General features: G+C 44.3%; 1 protein-coding gene across 1 annotated transcript in view; it reads left to right on the forward strand.

Moving 5' to 3' along the window:
* Nucleotides 1–5,529: 5,529 nt before the first annotated feature.
* The window catches only part of DCC (DCC netrin 1 receptor), an 845,884-nt gene continuing 830,828 nt past the window's right edge, over nucleotides 5,530–20,585 (forward strand). The window contains exon 1 of the mRNA XM_088453001.1: nucleotides 5,530–5,702. Within this exon, the coding sequence (XP_088309127.1) occupies nucleotides 5,612–5,702 (91 nt within the window). The 5' untranslated portion in view covers nucleotides 5,530–5,611. The remainder of the gene's footprint in view (nucleotides 5,703–20,585) is intronic.

Raw genomic sequence — 20,585 nt, forward strand, 5'->3', positions numbered from 1 at the left:
ATCACTGTGTGTTTTGTTTGTGAGTGACCACTTTGATTTTTCAGTTATGTTGATAATAAATGTTTTGAGAGTGAAATGTTGTACCTTTTTTGGAACGTTACCAGCAAGTGTAACCAGGTTCACACACGTTACATTTGACTAAGGGGTAATCCAGTACTGACGCCAGTTGAGCTAAAATGTAATTTTTTTTCAGGGTCCAAACCAACACCAAAAGGAAGCCTGTACAATCATTTTGCTTCGTAAGATTGGCCTAAGCAGCTTGCACACCAACTAGGAACCTGTAAAATGTAGAAATATCTAATTGTGACTACACCAAAAAAGGGAAATCAGATTGTTACTGTTAGGTGTTTCTTGTGGCTGTTTGACATAAAAATACAACACACACTCTTAGTGTAAAAAAATGGAAATCCTTGCAGGAACAGTCTACTTATGTCAGGGTAAACAATCTGTGCTTTAGAAAAAACGAATGAGCCAGAACGTTACTTAAAAAAAAACACTTTATTTACATAATGGGCCAAAAAAAAACAACTAATCCCTAAGGAGGACCGACATACGGTCAAGGACCACCAGCACCCCGATGATATTGTTGTGCATCTGGGCCACACAGGCGGATAATTCGGCCCGACGCCTCTGTTCCTCTGTGGGTGAGAAAAGTGTGGGGATTAATACAACAATAGTGAAACCACATTAAAAAAAAAGCCAAAACCAAACTCTACCAAAAACAAAAAAAAACAGCATTAAAACTCATCAAACTAAAATGGTGTAGGCCAAAAATACAAGGCCTATGTACAAATTCCGACAGGTGTGATATGTGTATGTGGAAAACAGCAGTAACAGGTAAAGGCAATCGCCAAAATCCCCAAAAGTTTAGCCAAAAAACCCAAAAAAAGGAACCACCCATGATTACATACAAACAGTTTGTGTCGATAAAAAACCGCAAAGAAAAACATACCGGAAGACCCAACGCCAGCTACGGAAGGCCCTCCATCGTCCTCCTCGGAGGTGGCTCCATTCCCCAAAGATCGGGGCGGGGTAATGACCGACTCCGGGGAGGGGGTCATTCTAAGAGGGGTGGTTGGAGGAGAGGGGGAATTGGGACGAAGGGGAAGGAGGCCCGAAATTTCAGGCTGAGGGTCTAGGAAGGCTGGGGAGGAGTGGGGAATAGGGGAATGACTGGAGTTGGAGTGTTGGCTGGGGGTTGGCTAGAGTGGCCGTGATCGACGTCTGGCCGGACGCTGATGGCGTAGTCTTCGCTGGGCCCCTAAAAGATGTGAAACAAATTGTGGTTAGTTTCAACACAAATCCGCGCCCAAAAACAATTTCAAATCCACCCAAAAAAAAACAAAAAAGCAGATATGAGGAGAATGAATAAATATGAAATACAGGGAAAACATGGCCATGCAGATATGAGGAGAATGAATAAATATGAAATACAGGGAAAACATGGCCATGCAGATATGAGGAGAATGAATAAGTATGAAATACAGGGAAAACATGGCCATGCAGATATGAGGAGAATGAATAAATATGAAATACAGGGAAAACATGGCCATGCAGATATGAGGAGAATGAATAAATATGAAATACAGGGAAAACATGGCCATGCAGATATGAGGAGAATGAATAAATATGAAATACAGGGCAAACATGGCCATGCAGATATGAGGAGAATGAATAAATATGAAATACAGGGAAAACATGCACACACAGTTAGGGCCACAAAGACAAACATGAAAACCACAATCCATAAAACTTACTTTCTGCGATCTGCATGCGAAAGCATGCCAGCAAGCGGGGCGTCCGCCGTTGCAGGTCCGACCAACTGCGCTCCAGCTGCCCGATATGGCGGCGTGAGCCGAAGGAGCGCAGGCGGGCCCGTACCTCCGCATATGCGGAACGCTTCTCGCGGTTGGTGATGGGCGGAGGCTGGCTGGTGATCCGCCTATCCATGACCTCCGTAAGCACCAGCAGCTCGCGCCTGGTGAATGCGGAGGCTCTCATGATGGCAATGGTGTTTTTCATAAAAATCATTTTTGATAAAGTGCACCCAAATTTTATGATTGGCTAATGTATTTGGGAAATTAACAGGAGCAATTCTATTGGTTAGTGTATGAGTCATGTGTTCGACAGGGCCAGAAATCTGTTGAGACTTATGATAGGCTTGATGCAGTGACATGCGTAAGCAAATTTACATAAAGAAATGAACTCCGGGAAATATGCGGCCTGAAAAACAAATAGAACAATTATTTAATTGAGGCTAACATGTATTTTGACAATTAAAAGCGAATGTTTAAGCCGTACGTATTCTGCGGGTAAACACAAACACGGACATGAATAAAGTTTATTGCATTGTGTAAAAAAAAAAAAAAAACAATTAAGCTAATTGATATATTGATTGGCATGTTACGATTGAGGGAGGTAGGCAGAATAAACGAGCAGTTAATCGAAATCTGACAGTCCAACTTCCGGGTAGTACTAGTGCGTGCGTTCCCTTCAAGCCACTTCGGGGATGTACGCTCGCTATTTGGCACGCTCGTTAGTTAGAGGAGGGGTCGCCTGAGTTTGAGGAGGATGTTTGGCTGCGAGCGAAAATACGAGCGTGTGCTTGAATTTAAATATTTTTTTACGTACCCCGAACGTACGAACGGTCACTTGCGTCCGGGTCTGAATGAGGGCCTTTGCTGGAAGATTAAAAAAAAAAAAGAAAAAGAGAAGATTTCATATCAAAATAATAATAATAATTATAATAATAATAATAATAATAATAATAACACCACGTAGTTACATTGGGCCTGATTCAGAGATTTGCGCAAACACCGTCGCAATTGTGATTCTGAATGCAGCAGAAAATATGCTAATGATTTAGCTGAGGTCTTGTGCACAGAGACGACCACCACTGGTGTCTGACTTACACCATCACAGAGCAAACTTCTGAGTGAAGCTGGGAACACACCTATACAATCATCGGGCCTTTCATCCAATATCGGGAGAACGGATTGTATAGGTGTGTACGCTGTCCCGATGCAGGAGTTTTAGCAGATTAACGGCTTTTACTGCAATGGTCTGGATCGGAAGGTCGCATCTTATGTATCCTTTAATATTTATCGGTTCGACCTCCCGATCCCGTAGAAGCCTGTACACACAGGGCCTAATTCAGACCCGCTCACGAGCGCTGAGCGCTCGCAAGCGGGTCGATCTTGCCCAAGTGCGCATGCGCATGACAGAGGCGGCTCCGTCGTGCGCATGCGCGAGACCCGAATAACAACGGCCAAGCCGTCGTTATGGGTCTCGCACCAAAGGGGGCATGCTGTCGATGGTGATTGACAGCACGCCCCTTTTGGTGTGCGTGCCGGGGGCGTGGCTGCCCAGACAGAGGCGTTCCCATGGGAACGCCTAACGTCTGGGGCCGGCCCCACTGACATCACAAGTGATGTCAGTGGGAGTGCTTTTGGCTCTGATAGAGCCGAAAGCACTCCAGGGCTTGCGGAAGCGACACCCTACCGCAAGGGTCTCATCGCAAGCCCGATGGTCGCGATCGTCTTGAGCAGCCAGGAGGCCGCTCCAAAAAGGAGAAGGGACAGCCCTGATTCAGAGCGAGCGCTCTGTCAGAGCGTCCGGCTCTGAATCAGGGCCACTGTGCTATGTCTGCATGGTGTGTACGCGGCTGACGGGGTCACACTGGGGACAGACTGCACGGCTGATCGGGACAGTTGTACCCGATCAGCCTGCAATCAACAAAGTGTGTACCCAGCTTAAGCCTATGCTGTCTCAGGGGCTAGTTCAGCAGTGCACGCAAGTGCACTGCTGAACGATTATCGGGAATCTGCGCATTCGTAGGTCCCATTCAGAATGGGTCCTGCTAACACACATGCTAGCCCTTGAATGCCTCTGCCTGATTGACAAGCAGAGGCATCCAAAGGGGTAGTGTGGGGGCAGGGGCGGGGGCAGCCGGCGTTCCCAGAAACGGGGAGCGCCCGCCCCATTTTCCGGGAGTGGCCAACCCAGAGACTGCATGGACGTACACAGTCAGCATGGCTCACAAGGCTTACTCAGCTGGCCAGCCGCCAAGCACCGACCACCATCGTGACCATCGACCACCTCCGTCGCAGTGCTGGGATGGCAAATGCAGCAGGGGGTGCCATACACCTCCTGCTGCATTTGCATGATTGTAAGGATCGCATTGCACAGCTGCTGAATCAGACCCTCAGACAGAGCTGCTCTCCTAAAATGCTGCAGCTGCAAACTAATTCACAGAGCCTCACCAGGCCAAGCCCAGAAAATACTCCCAACACGTCTGCATTTTTCTTTCCACCCCCATTACCTCCCCCAAACGCTATCTACCTGTCACTCACTTTGCAATGAAATCCTTGCTGCGACCACCGTTGCGGCTTTGATGCAAGCACAGTGAAACAGGCCCATTGCTGGAAATTCAGTGCAGGTAATCTGGAGCGACGCAGCGCGGGGAAGGTGACTTATTTCTTCAGACCGTATAGAGAATGATGGCATCAGTTATTCATATCATTTTGGGAAAGGCTAAAACTGTAATTGTTTAGCGAGCAGCAATTATTGCCAATATAAAGTGTATAGAAGCAATCAGCAAATCTCACTAATTCATTTAACCTTTATTTCTCATGGAAAGAGGATTTGCCGCACATATAATTATAATCCAGAACCATAATAAATTCATTATTTTGCAATGTCTCTCATTATTTAAAACAGCAACATTTTTTTTTCCTTTAACACACGTTTGCAGGAAACTTGCTAGCCTGTGCTGGATTAAAGATAAAAGGGGGCACGGTGTTTTAATTAAGTGTAAAGTAAACTGACCCTTCCCTTAACTGCATGGTGTGAAGCTGGATGGGATTTAGCTTGCTTTTTTAAAATTAAGCAAGTGTCACAGGAGAATCAGTGTGACAAACTGTGAGATAGACTTTAAGATGCCAGTGACAGCCAGGGTAGAGTCAGTTCCAAGTCTTGGACCATAGAGGGCGCTCCTGCTTATCACTTTGGACACAGTAGCACTGAACAAAGGCTGCACAGCAAAGTCAATTCTGTCCTTTTCACTGCAATCCTCATTATAATCCTGTTCCTTTCCTTTCCCATCTCCACATTTTCACTCCCAGCCTGTCTACATCTCCGGATCAATGGATGTGCACATCTGACTCGCAGCTCACACACACCACTGGTGAGCTGCTCCAGTCACAAGTCAGCTCTTTTAACCTGTTCTACCAGACTAAAAAAAGACATAAAACGGAACGTCTCTCCATATCTTGGATTAATTTGCTACTTTTTTAATCATTCATTTTTGGGGACATTTTTTTGGGGGGAGGGGGGCATTTTTTTCCCCTGCAAAATGGAACTAACTGTGAAGATTTCATGCAAAAGGATTTAATTCTCTATAGGATTTGGGGTCATTTTTGGTTTTCATTGGATGGATTTTACTGGGATCTGCAGCCTTCTCCAAGAGTTTAGTTAGGTGGATTTAGCAGCTTGTGGTGAACTGGACTGAAATTAAGTTTGTGCATTGCATCCAGGAAAAATATAATATATACAACACAAGGCTGGGCTGTACATGTGTTGTACATAGCTCAGGGTCCAGCTATCCCGAAGTATGGAGCATTGTGCTGGATTGCATTCACTACCAAAGCTGGTGTTTCTCTTCTTCTCTTATATATTGCATAGCTCCCACCTCGCACTGGCTGGTAAGTACAGTATCAATGCATCTCCTCTCTATGCTATGGGAATGTGTGAAGGCTTAATACCTCTCAGGAACTGTCTCTCATTCCAATTGCAACACTTATTTTCTGTGCTGTGATGTTTGAAAAGGCAGATTGGATTTTTTTTTTTTACTTGAGGTTGTATTTGCTGCAGTGGTTTACAGAAGGAGGGGGGGGGGATAGTAGGGGGTTACATACATATTAAAGATCTAGAGAGTAAAAGAAAAACTGCATATCATGCAAGGTGCTCATGAATTATTTAGCCTCTCACCCCAGAGGTTTCATAGGAGACCTGATGGTTTGAAGATAGTAAATACATCTGGTTTGCTTAGACATGATGCATTTTATTTTTCACATAGCCTTCCACATGTTTCAAACAATTTGCCATATAGATGGGACAGGGTGAAATATAGAATGGCTATTAATTTCTATAGGGTAAGCTGTAGGGGGGAGGGGGGGTTGACAACCTGCTGGCAAGACTGCAAATATTAAGAATGGTGTCATTGTAGAATGAGCTCTGCAAAGTGCATCGGAGCTATAAGTAAGGGGGTGAGTGTAGTGTGAAAACCAAGTTCCATGTGGCAGCTGGTTCCTGTTTAATCTGTGCATGAGGTGTGCAGTCAGTGAGATTGTAATATCTCTCTGCCCTAGTCTGCTAAGAAAAATGCCATTGGGCTTCTGCATAGGGGATGCATGCATGGCCGGAATGTGATGCTCCTTCCTTATTATTGTAGTAGTGTTTCAATAGCCCATTAATACTCTGTGATCTGCCAGAGTCTGCAACAGTCAAAAGGATCTAGCAGCACTGCTGTCAAACAACGACACTGCATTTTAATAATCTATATTTATAGAGCTAATACCCTCCTCCTGCACTCGGTTACACAGCTGGGAGCAACCTATCAGGATGATACTTGTGGGTAGACCTACAAAGGGCATTAAATACTGGATCTTAAGGTCTTTAAGTAAAGCACTGTTACACGGGATGATAAGGTTAGACAGACAGTCTCAGAGATGACCTGTAGCTCTCCAGTTGTTGTGGAACTAGAAATCCCAGCCTGCCCTTGCTAGAGCAACACAACAGCAGGGGAGCTGCAGGTTCTGTAGCCCAAGTTGTGTTTAAGCTGTGGTGCTGAAGTGGACAGCTCCGGTTTGGCTTGCGAAGCAAGGACTCCCCGCCACAGATACTGTATCATAAAAAATATTATTATCCCCATACATGTGCTACAGAGCATTAAGGCCACCTAGATTGGAAATGAATAAACCACTAGGTATTAGTCAAACAAATGCAACATGCTTAATCCACAGCTAAGTATATCTTGTTTGCTGTTTGGCAGACGAGATGGAGTAAAATCGCATTTGGTGCCTGTAATAGACCGTGCTATTGGCCAATGCACATTAATCTCTGTGCTCTAGCAAGCTATTTTATTTTTTTAAACCACTGCCAAACGAGGAGAGAATTAATACTCCCGGATGGGGAACCCCAGTAGGATGTGTCCAAAAAGGAAACTCTGGTGCAAACACAACAAACTTTCTGTTATCTTCTAAAATCTATTACAAACTTTTTCTTTACAGTGTTGTAACTAACCCCCTCCCATGTACCTGTGTGTATTGCATGTATCAAGTAAATGTCACACGTTTCTTACTTATTTTTATTTATAGAATTTGCTGTGAAATCTTGTTAGATTATTTACTGCTGTGTGTTACTGGATAAATCAACAGTGACATACTGTATCCCAGCATCTGTTTTCCTCTCCTTATTGCTACTCAATGTGTTGTGCATCGTTCAGGCATTGCTGATGTGCCTGCTGCTTATTGGTATGCTGGTAAGAGGGGAACAGCTGGAAAACGTTGGCAAAAAAAAATACCAAAAAACTAAGGAACGCAAGAGTTTTTGGGAAGGTGGTTAAAAAAGAAAACAAATAAATCTGTGTTCTGTAAAATTAACCAATGGTGTTATCCCAGATGCCGTTTCAGCGTGAATCCTTGGGCTTTATGAATCAATGGGCCCCAGCTGAGCCATAAAAAATCTACTGGTGATGTATGGACAATCAAATACTTTTTTTATAGGACCACCGAGGCCCATGTACTAAGACTACTGATGAGAGTGTGTATTAACGTATGTTAGTGTACTGTATGTTTCCTATACTGGTTCTGCTATACAGTTTATTACAGTATTTAAGTCCAGAGAAGTTGGCTTCTGAAATGCAGACTAACAAACGGATTTAAGAGGAGAACGAGCACTTCAGGTCCATGGTAAATTATTTCAAATTTAGGAACTTCTCAAAAGCACCCAAAGTTATAACCACACCCAGAATACCCCAGTCATACACACATATTATCATAAAGTTTAGATCAGGGGCATTTAAATCCAGATCAAGAGCAAGTCTTCAAGTCCTGGGGCAGATCCCTGGAACTTGTGGCCAACTGTTTCTAAAATAGCCTGTTTATTTCCATGTATGGTCTTTTGTTTCCATATAGAGTGACTTAGTTGTGTTCAATTATCAAACAAAGGTTTGCGGTTTACATTCCTCTTCTCCAATCGATGGTGGTCTTTCTTTGTTACACAAGTACAGGGTTGGATAAAACTGTCTCCAGCTTCTCAGTGGGACTCTAGCTTCTCAGTGGGATAATGGAGTCACTGGCAATAGGGAGGTGCTAACTGGATAGGAGTTGGAGTAGACAAACAAGATAAGGCATATCTGGTGGCTACGATATAGAGGCATAACATCCCTGTTGAAAAGCAGGTGTGATCTCAATTCAATGTGAGAATAGTAAGGCAAAATGGCCAAACTTTGGTGGCTTGCTGTCCTGTTTATGTTGTCCCACTAGTACACCATTAAACGTTTGGAGGTATGGTGTAGGCAGTGTCAATGTACTTGATAAGCATTGTTTATTTAATTGTAACAAATTTATTTAGGAATTTTTTTTTAAGAAGCACCTTTTATCCATAACAACAACAACTACATTACCTGACGAAATGGTGTAAGAAAAAAACTTAATTCACTGGCTATGGATTTGTACCTATTAAATAATCTCAACTCAGGTTTTGTCTATGTATTATATCTAGGGGTTTATTTAATAAAACACTGCGATCCACGTGAATTTGTTGGAATCCGGAAAAGCCTTTCAATTTTGAGATTTTATAAACTCCAGGTGAAAAATGAAAGCTAATAGCTGATTGGTCGTTCTAAAGGATATTACGTTTGCATCCAGTGCTTCCTGTTATTTAATATGTCCCATAGGCTTGGCTCTGATGAGCCCACAATCATGTTAAGTTTTTTTAAATGCAAACATAAAACACTACCACTATGATACGTTGTCATTGATAAATACAGTGAAAGAAAGAATCCGCTTTTGCACATTAGTGATAGTTGTGTGATCCTTGTTACTTTTAGTACTTTTGTGCCCCCTGGCTGTGGGGGAGAGCTGATGGTCTGGTGCATCAAAAAAGCAATGTCACAGGGGTTCCAGAAGCCTGCTCCTTTTGATAGGAGGAATTGGGCGTATCATGGGTTTTTGTTGCTGGAACCAGTTTTAAGCATGTGAGAGTCCCAACTGTTTTTCACAACATGCAGAAATGTGATTTCATGTTGGGGACAGATAGTATTTAAATTAGTTAAAGAAGCAGAAAAAACACCTTGGGGATCCCTGCTTTGCAGGAAGGCACATAAAACTGAAACTTTAGATAAAGTGGAAATAAAGTGTTAAAGTGGCCTACGCCATGCTTGTCCACTCTCCCGGAGTTCCCAGGAGACTGTGAATTTAGGAGGAGTTCTCCCAGCTCCTTGGAGGGTGACCAACCCTGCCGCAGTTGCAACTTTGATGGTGAAGTGAGCAAGGAGGGGAGGCATTGTGACTCAGGGGTGGACCTAGATTTTTCTTATAAGGAGATCAGTTTAACAATTAATTCCTGATTCCTCCCACTTCTTAGTCTATTTTCTTACACTACAAATATAAAAAAAATTAAAACAATATACACATGTACATAATTTCCTGTACTGAAAGACAAATATCACAGCTCTGCCTGCATGGGATACAAACACCAGACCACATGTACTATAGTCAGACATTTAGCTTGGTGAGCTACAGTAGTTGTAATTATGTATTGTGTGCTTGAACCATGGTAATAATAACCTTCACGGACTTAATCCCCATGTGTTAAAACACACAACACTCCAAGCAATGGATTTAAACACCAAACCTCCAATACCATATTTGGACACTTACCTTGTGAGCTATCAACAATAGTGTAAACTATCAATGGTGTGCTCATGCACATGCGCAGTGGAAAAATATATTTCGCACATACTCAACGGATCCCTGCAATCGTCACAGTGTACGCTGTGACATGTCCAAACATCAGGAAACCCCCAACAGAACGAAACGGTCAATAGTTGCCGCTACTGCTCAAACGGAATCGAACTTAAAACGCATCTCCATCATATAGTTATGGACTACCGGTTACCAATGACCATCCTTATTTCCTCATGCCTGCATTCAACAGTTGGCAAGTATGAACCTGCCACTCTTACCAAAATGCGCATTTTCAGGTGGATCAATAATCCCGTAACTCTAGATGAATTTTACTTGGGCATTTCCAGAGTTCTGGCAGTGGAGGGGCAGCTTGAATCTCAAAAACCTAAAGAAGTCAGTGTTTCTTGTAGCGTGTTAATGAACCTCATTATGTATATGTGTTATGTACACTTTCATGATGTTTTACAATAGACACAATATGTCTTTTGTTCTGATAAGTTTAACGTACTACCAAAGCCATAGTCTCTTTGAAGGAACAAAGATGGTCCCATGCTGGGGCTGGGAACTCGCTCATTACTGAACTATAAAAAGTATCCATCTAAATCAATGAGAGGGATAGGGAAATCATGTAACTATTGCTGACTGTTTCTATAGTTATGCAGCCAGTAACCAGAGATATTGTATATTTTATTTCTGTTTATCGCTTTTGGGCTCTTGCCATATTAGAGTATAGCGCTTTGTAGATTTGCGAAATGCATTACACACTTACATTAATTGCACCAGACATTTGTTTTGCTGTGAGCCAGTGATAAGAAAAGAGGCAGGCATGCTAGCATACATATAATAGGGCCATCTGCCTCAATCCACATATGTTGATGTATGTTAGAGAGAAAATCCTTTATTATACTTATTTAACCATTGATTAATTTGGTCTTCAAAAATAAATTAGAAAATAATGTAACAACTCTTGCTCAGGTTGTGTAATGATCTTAATCAATGGTAACATTTGTTACAGAAATCATTCTTTGTGAAGGATAGAGCTTTCCGTTCCAAAATAAGCCTTAATTTAATGTCTATAATGTCCATTTGTAACTTTTATAAAAATACATTGTTGTTTTATTTTTATTTTTTTAATTTTTAACTTTATTCTGAGCTTTTCAACAATGTAGTTTTATCATCAGGGACGATTTTTTATCTTGCCCATGGCATACAATTGTTGTGCTATATTTGCATGAAATACACCTGTAAGTAAAGAGCACTTTGCCCCCCTCTTGTCCCAGGGCAACAAGAACATCTATTCCTGATTATATAAATACACGACTAAAACACACTGATGGGGCTAGAGAGACAAAGTCATGTGGTGTGTAAGAAAACACAAGCTATAATAAATTAAAATCACCAAACAGTGGTGAACCTTTAAATGGCGTAAATTTTCAGTGATTCGCATCATCCTCATGGCCCCGCCCCCTCTGTGTGATGTCATGATTCATGGTTTTGCACCACTGCCGCAGGGTCTCAATGATGCAATTCGCCCCTCCTCCCACAGAAACCACCTGCACGTGAGTTGTCTAAGGGGTAAATTTACTAAAGTGAGAGTTTTTAGAAGTGAGTTTTGAAAGTGATGTTGCCCATAGCAACCAATCAGATTCTACTTAACATTTAACTAGCACCTTCAAGAAGATAATAGCTAGAATCTGATTGGTTGCTATGGGCAACATCACTTTTAAAACTCACTTCTAAAAACTCTCACTTTAGTAAATTTACCCCTAAGTCTGCTTTAAATCGGGCCTGCCCTGGTTAACTTGTGGCATTTGCGAGGTTGGTGTTTGAGCAGCATTTTATGGGCAGTGTTTAAGAAACCTGAAATAAACAGGGACATGTACTGTATGAAAACTCAAAAAGGAGTAATGTGATATCGCCCATAGCAACCGATCGCGTTCTGTTTTTTTTATATAGCAGTTTTTAAAATGACAACCGGCGTCTGATTGGTGGCCGGGATCAATATTGTTTCCTGCTTTTGCACCAGCTTTCATAAATGCCCTCTATGGTGCTTCTATAGCACCAGCTTTCTCCTGCTATGCGGTGCCTCTAGAGCGTGTGTCTGGTACTGCGGCTAGCCCCTTTGTAGTGTTCTTTATGTGCAGCGTTACCCCATCTGTTACTCATATAATACACGTTCACTTTATTGTAGATGGTTCAGTCGAAAATGGTCTTTTGCCCAAGACTGAGCGCTGCCTCTTAGTGTCCACCCTCTGATCAGCTGTGAATGGTATCAGCAGCTGATGTTCTCTTCCTGCAGGGAAAGATTTGATTTAATCAATAAAAACAATATCTGCTGCTCCCCTCTTACCTGAAAACCCGCCGCTGTGATCTTCCCTGCTTAACATTCCCATCCAGGCTCTCATGCTGGATCTTTCACTTACTTTGCCAGGACTTCAGCGCCGTTTGTAATGCTAAGTAGTTTTATAGATATTTTTAACTGCTGAATCTAATATGATATTGGGATTTTGCGCGGCCCAGTGATAGAATAAAAGACTACATGATTCTCTCAAAGCTTTGCATGAATAATAGCGGGTGCGTGGCACGGAGCCCAGTATTATGGCCTAATCCTAACCTACATACATTGTAATAATATTCAGCCAACTTTATATTTGCCTACTTCAGTTTGGGGAGCTCCCCTAGATTCCAGAGAGTAGGCATAATTATGGTTTGCCACCATCCATAGTTCCGATCTGATGGTGATGGATTTGCCATGCGATTCTGGGATTGCGATGGTGATAGACATCACTTTCCTTTTTTTTTAATGTGTGTTCCACCGATGTTTGGTGATGTAGTCCATGAGGAGAACCATTTCCCCTGCGTCAGCACTCCTTTGCTCATATGCAAACTAGCTCAGACATCTGCGCATGCACACATCTAGGGCGTTGTCGAATGGCGAAAAATGCTTCAACAATTTGATTCTGCCCTTTCAATGGCCATCCCTACTGGAGAGTAGAGCAGCCTCTGGTGAAGTTAGGACCCCACTCACCACATCACAATGGCGAGCAGCGGCGCAGTGTTCAACAGCGTCCTAACTTCTCTGGGGTCTCCCGGAGGGGCCAAGAAAAACATTGCCAAGTAGGCTACAGCTTTGGCAGCAAAGATCCGAGATGTCTTTGACCCTGGTGGCGTTTTCTATTCGCTCCAGCAGTCAACATTCAGAATACCTCGGACTAACTTCTTTATGTATTTACAACTCCGTCATTATGCCCAAACCTGTACCACAGGCACTCAATTTTACCTTCAGCAGATACCATGGAACTTTTCCTCCACTTTCTAAAAACTAGCTCCTATAAAAATAGCTACCTATATTATGATTTAAGTACCTTAGGGGGTCTATGTACTAAGCCTTGGAGAGAGATAAAGTGGATAGCGATAAAGTACCAACCAATCAGCTACTAATTGTAATTTTGCAAACACATAGCAGTTAGGAGCTGATTGGTTGGTACTTTGGGCCTGATTCAGACCCGCTCGCAAGCGGATCGATTTTTTTGGGCAGTGCGCAAGCGCGGCGTGCTCACTGTGCATGCGCGAGCCCCGGAGCGAGTGAGAACTTCACTCGCTCCGGGGCTCGCATCAAAAAGGGGCGGCTGTTAATGTTGATCGACAGCTCGCCCCGCGTTGTAGGCGGGTCAAGGGGGTGGATGCAGAAACGGAGGCGTTCCCGAAGGATTGCCTGCCGTTTGTGGGCGGCCCTACTTCCATCACACGTGATGTCAGTAGTGAACTTCCTCTAATAGAGCAGGAAGTTCCTCTAATAGAGCAGGAAGTTCACTGGGGCTTGCGGGAGCCGAGACCCTACCACGAGGGTCTCGTCGCAAGCCTGATGGTCGCAATAATCGCGACCATTGCCAGGCCGCCCACACAAGCTATGCGAGCGACCTGGAGATGGATTTAAAAAAAAAAATCCACCTTGATTCAGATCGAGCGCTCGCAAATTTGTCCACTTTGTCTCTCTCTAAGGCTTAGTACATAGGGCCTGATTCAGACCCGTTCACTTGGCTGTGTTCGCATGTAGCCTGCCAATGTTTGCAATGTGCGTATGCATACGAGATGCAGTGCGCGTGGGCGAACTAGTCCATGGGATTTGGGAAGCGTTCGCACCCTGTTGCGTCGGGCCCATGGACCACTATTTATGTGTCTTGGGACACCACATATTTGGAGCTTCACTTATCTGACTCAATTTAAAACATTTTGCTAATACCCTTATATGTTTGTATTCCGCTGCATTACAGGAAGTGCACGCCAATGTTATTAGCAGAGCTTATAGGTCTCCCTCACAAAGGGCACGTTTTGTCCCTGACGAAACGAGAAAAAGCTGATTTTCCCCATTGTTTATTATGGGAATGCAGAAAAATGAGGCTTTTCTGGAATAAAACACTCACCTTAATGAATGCAATTATGGGGTTTTATCTTCCCACTCTCAAATTCGCCTTGTTAAAATGTTCTCAGATATAGAGCATACTTACCTACTCTCCCGGAAGGTGCGCGAGAGGCTCTTGAATTTTCAGGAAGCCCTCTGCCCCCCAGAAGAGTATCCGGATCTCCCGAATCCCACCCACTTCCTAGTGAAGTGAGCAGGATGGGCAGATGATTGCCGTGAATCGCGGCTCCATATAGAGAATACAGAGCTAAATGATGCAAAAACACATAATTTATCCCCCCCCTCACAAGTGGCTTGCTGTGTCTGCTCTCTGCTCTCCGGGCATCTCCCGGGCAGCAGATAATAAATGTCGGTAAGTATGATATAAAGGCCAGAGTTGAAAAATGTTCTGCTAAATGGGGCACCTGCAATCAGTACTTAGACCCCACAATCCGGAGAGATATCATGAAATCAATGGTCTAATCGCACTGATTCTGCGTCTACTTAATTATCTCTTTCACCACAATCTGTAACTGGGGCCAGTTTTAGCCTTTGCGGAACTCAGGGGGTGTGGCCTGATCAGGGGTGTGGCCATGACTGCAAAGAAAAAAAAGGCATTAAAAATACTAATTGCGGGGGTTCTGCTCCCAGAATGCCATGCACAACGATGACTACGTCACCCCCACCACCGGCATTCTGGGAGACAGTGGGAGGGCACAGCATCCCATCATGGTGCTACCGCAGTTTATTACTATAATGGCAGTGAGCAAGAGCTTATGGGCACCGTCAGATTAGACGACACTGCTGGGAAGGCCTGCGGCCGCAACAGCCCGGGCGGCCACCCTGCTTGCCCGCCCCTAGAACCTTCACTGTCTGTAATGCCTGTACAAACAAAGCAATGTGCATTTGACTACACTATATTGCTGTATTGATTGACTGTCTGAACCATTTTCTATATAATTTGAGTAAATCACCAGTCAGATAGGAGAACCCCCGGCCCTCTACTCTTTCCCTTTCTGTACCTATCCTCATCTTTTTATTGTGTTGAGTTATAAAAGAGCAACATTTAGTATTAATGCTAGTTCATCACTGATCTTGTACTCTTTGATTCTGTTATATTTTTTGCACATTGTCTTCACCATGTTTCATGTTGTTCATTGTATTTGTGTATTACTTGATGTACACTGTATCAGGGCCGGCTCCAGGGGTTGGAGCACCCTGTGCCAGCTCTTAAGAGGGCGCCCTTAAATCGCGCGTGACCGAAAATGGGGCGTGGCCTAATTACCATAGGCCATGCCCCCTATGTGATGTTATTTGGAGGCGTGCCCGCATGGCACGCCTCCAAATAACGTCAGGCTGGGGGGAGCCTCACTAGTTGGGCTTCCCCCAGCCCTCTCCCGTCAATGAATGGATGCCAGGCGCATGCGCGCAGCTTCCATTCAGACTCCGGCACCATTTTTTTATTCATGGGCTGGCTGCTGGCACTGACAGGCAGGCTGTATGTATGTTGTGGGGTGCGGCATGCCAGCACATTAGTCTCACACACACACACACACAGCCTGCCAGTGCCAGCAGCCAGCCTGAGCCCATGATGTGATGGGGGGATGAGCCATGAGCAGCATTCACTTACCGTCTCCTCCGCACCACGGACGTCCTCTTCACCGCGTCCAGGCCTCCAGTGTCAGCGGTAGGGCGAAAGCGTAGCAACAGCATCAGCGGGGTGGGTGGGCTGAGCAGAGCCCGGCATGACAGTGACAGCCAGGGAAAATGCCGGCAGAAAATAGGCGCGCCCTCTCTAGGTGGTGCACTCGTGCGGCCTCTCAGGTGGAACATGCCTGGAGCCGGCCCTGCACTGTATATCCAGTGTGTATATGTGTTTATTATTACTGTCATTTTTATTACTGAAAACTTCCACAAAAATGATTTGGGGTAAAAATTGTCAGCCATGCACTCCTTGTGCAAATAGAAGACTACGGAACCGAGTAGAACCGAGCCTGCACATCCCTAACTAAAACATTCTGCAGTCTTCTGAATGCGGCCAGCCCCTTCTAATTGCAAATTGATGTTTAGTTGTGGTTATTGTCATTTTTGTATTAACACTAGTTCAGTGAATTTGGAAATATACGACAGGAGACTGTAGCCGTGTGCATTAAAAAAAATCAATTATTGATGTAGTGTCGCAGCGTGTCTGCTATTTTCTCTCTTTGCAAATGTAGAATAATGACATTAATGCAAGCCAGTAGAAAAATGATAAAACTTGTAGTCTACTTCGACAACCGTCAAAACCTCCCGGCGTTGGTGGTGTGCGCGTACTTATTCCAAGTGCTCGTATCGCATATTTTTTTTTGTTTCTTTCAAAGAAAACATAGTAATCAAATCAGAGTGTGATATTGATTTAATAATGAAATTGTTTGCTTGATGAAATGTAATGATCATCGACTTTTATGAACAATTTTTTATGATTGTGCGCACGTTTTTCTAGTACCGGATCTCCTGATATTATGGACCTTATACAGTTTTTTGTTGCCTGGATCATAAAAAGATAAAGAGACTTGACCAAAGCAAGCTGGATTAAGCACTTATGAGGCCTTAAGCAATATTTGGGCACCCTTACTCTCGCTGTTTGTAACATAAACCCCCATAAAAATGGATTAGGCAAAATAGGGGCCCCTCAGTCTCCACTGTGCCCTATGGTCCAAAATCACAAGCTACTGTCAGTGTTTATTGAACCGCGTCCCCACAGAGGTCGCCATTTAGAGTTATGAGTGAATCCAGGTAGAAGGTTGGTGCGTCCTAACTCAACGATCTAAACTTTAAATAATACCCCTTTCAAAGGGGCGTCTTAAGAGAGGAGGGGGCCCGGCGTGCACTCCCTGTGCGGGGCCCTCTCCTCTCTTCCCGGTGGCTGGCAGCCGACTAACGCGGCTGGCCAGCCACCATATCATTAGTAAACTCCAGGCACTAGAGTGTGCCCGGAGTCTACTGCGCATGCGCAAAACGCAGCGAATATGGCTGTGCCAGCCATTTTCCGGTGTCCTGTATATGCACAGTAAACTCTGGGCACTAGGGTGTGCCCGGAGTCTACTGCGCATGCGCAGAACACCGGAAAAATGGCAGCAGCGGCCATTTTCTGGTGTTCAGAGCAGCGCTGAAACCTGCCGTGGGACCACGGACAGGTAAGTTTAAAATAATATGGGCACAGGGTGTGCGGTCCGGGGCCCCCTGGAACCGGGGGCCCGTGTGCCCCGCACACACTGCACCCATTACAGATACGCCACTGCCCTTTCAGACATAAGCCAAAAACCCGGGTTTTTGCACGTGAAGGCGCATCGACCCTCATCTGGCGTATACCTGAAAGGTCCGACCCGAGTTGACAGTCCTGGGTCTGCAACCCTGGTCGCTATCAGGGTTTTCCTGGGACTCTGAACCTGGGTTGACGACCTGGCTCAAATCTAAAAGCTGCGGCCTGGGTCACGCCTAAAAGAAATTGATTGGCGGGGAAAGTAATGCATGGAGATGACATCATCTCCAAGCGCCCACTGAATTTTGGAAGAACGAATCACTGGAAGACCCGGGTCTGGTGTGAAGGGTGACAGCCCGGGAATAACCCAGGTCGTCACCCACGTGTGAAAGGGGTAACCCCGGCTTCAACCCGTGCTCAATGTCCCGGGTCCAAGCCGCGTTGAAGCCGGAATTTTATGTCTGGAAAGGGTATAAGACTGACCAATGTTTGTATGCTACATGCAGGAGCAGGCAGAAATAAATTGCTTTTACACTGAATGTGTGTATTGCAGCGTGGTTTGACCTGGTACAAATTTGCAGCCTTTAGCAGGTTGGCCATTATTATTCAGTAGCGGTATTTGTAACTTAAAAAAAGGATAAGATGTTCCATTCCGTTTATGAATATGTTTCAGACGTATTAACCACCCAGCCGCATAAAATGGATGTCAAAGGTCTTCTTAATTTAAAATGTGAAAAATGCAAGAACAGTTGTTGGAGTTAAGTTAGTATGTGACAAGCATTATACTCTATGAGAACACAAGTCTGCTCCTGCTGAATTCTGGTAATTACCAGGTACATGCAGGACTCAAAGCCATCTGGCTCATCAACAAAAATTGGGTCGCTAATGAATTTAGAACCGGCTTCTTGACATGTCCCATCATTAATTTGAATTTTGCGTACCAATGATCGTGGCCTTATGAGGACCCTATTAAGAGCGGCATAATTAATATATGACATCTTCTTTTCTTAGCAGTCTGTCTTCAAAACTTTCAACCTGAAAATAATCATTATTTTTAATATTTAAAAAAAAAAACAATAACTTCCTTTGTAAGTATGAAATGAGCTCTGACATGGTAGTTTGTTTAGGAAATATTTAATTTTGTGCTCTTTTGTGGGGAGGTAGCTATAATCCTGACAGCAGGGATGCAGGCCCTCACAATGCCGGTGATGGAATCCTGATACCAGTCAGCATCCCGGCACCGGCATCACAACGGTAAGTAGTGGGGTTAGGGGGAGGGTTAGAGTTTAGGGTTAGGCGCTAGGGGGAGGTTTAGGGTTAGGCTCTAGGGGAGTACTGGGGGGGAGATCAGGTTTAGGGTGCAGGGAGTAGGGGTGGGGTTACGGGTAGGGGTTCGGATACTTAACGAAAGAAATCTGACCGCCGGGATCGCGAGTGCCGACATCCCATACCCAACACCTTTTGTATATAGTTTTGATATTCATTAAACTCAACTTCAACGGGTCCAAAAATGTCCTATATATAAGCTGTCCTCACAGACGGTTGGCGAACCTGGTCATGCTCACGTGTGGCCGAATGAAATAGATCTGCCCATTTGAAGTCAAATGGATCACACGGTAAAATATCTGTGACTGCGATTTGTAAAGAGGACTGCGCAAAGCAGCATAGCAAAGGTTGTCCACTAAACTAGCTTTGCTCATGCCTCTACACCACACTACCTCCTAGTGATCAGTTACACAGCTATTCTACTAGTAACTGAATGAAAACCGAGGAGCTATTCAGAATAAAGGTCCATAAGCTACAGGGATGCCAACTGCAGCTTCACATTGTAGGAACAATTATTGATATGCAAAGCAGTAAAAATACAACTGTTTCTGCAATATTTTGTCTATCTATAGATAACAACTATGGGGCTGGTTCTAATTTGAGAGCTAAATAAAATAAAAAATAAAAAAGTCACTTTGCACCTCGGCAAACCCCTGTTGCACCGCAAGGTGAGGCAAATGTAAAATGTGCAGAGACATATAGATATGGGAGGGGGGTGTCCAAACGCAAATCTAACTTGCAGCCGCCAGGATTTGTATTGAGACGCCCACCTACGTACAAAGACAGCATCGGACGCAGGTCATTCGCTAATTACAGTTCTGAGTAACCCGATGGCTACGCGGAATGGCCGTGGAAACTGAGACGCCGGAGACACTTTTATAGCGTATGGGTTCGCAGACGCAGGTTGTGACTCGTCCCGTAAACGGACGCAACACATCTGTTTTTTTTGCCGTCACTCCCCGTTACCTCCCCCGAATGCTCCCTGACTGTCAACCACACTGCGAGAAGAAAGTAGCTGCGAGTGACTACGGCAATGTATAAAACAGTTAAACTGAATCCATTAATGTTGAAGGTGCTGCCAGACCCCCCCGCTCCGCTCTGAAAGAGAAGTGAAATCTGTAAATCCTCTTGCAGTAATTCCTCTGTCCAATTCTTAAAGGCTGATATTCTGCCACCTATGAATAAAGGGGAAACGTGCTGTTAATGCATAATTTACAGTGATTGTTACAGCCTTGGAAGTGCATCATGAGAGTCCCTTGATAGGGTAATTGGTAACATAAATGAATAGGGGAGTTAAAATGTATCTTTCTTTCGTTGGGCAATGTGTAATGTACAAATGTTAAATATCGCCATGAATTTGTACTTCAAGGTTTTAGCACTGGGACTAAAATAACTTGATTATAGCAATAAAATAAGGATTGTGGGGCCTATTCATGATGTTAATTATCGGGGTCCGAATTGACCCTGAAAATTAACATTCTAACTCGCCGCAGGCTGCTGGAGCAATTCACCATGCGATTTCAGCCGTCCCCACGAGCGGTTTCACTGCTCCTTTTCGGAGCAGTGAATCTTTTCACTGCTCCTTTCGGAGCAATGACGGGACTGCGCATGCGCGACCTACAGGTCACGCATGCGCACTAGAGCC

The sequence above is a fragment of the Taudactylus pleione genome, unplaced genomic scaffold, assembly GCF_031769625.1.
Source record: "Taudactylus pleione unplaced genomic scaffold, aTauple2 ptg000562l, whole genome shotgun sequence".
Taxonomy (NCBI): domain Eukaryota; kingdom Metazoa; phylum Chordata; class Amphibia; order Anura; family Myobatrachidae; genus Taudactylus; species Taudactylus pleione.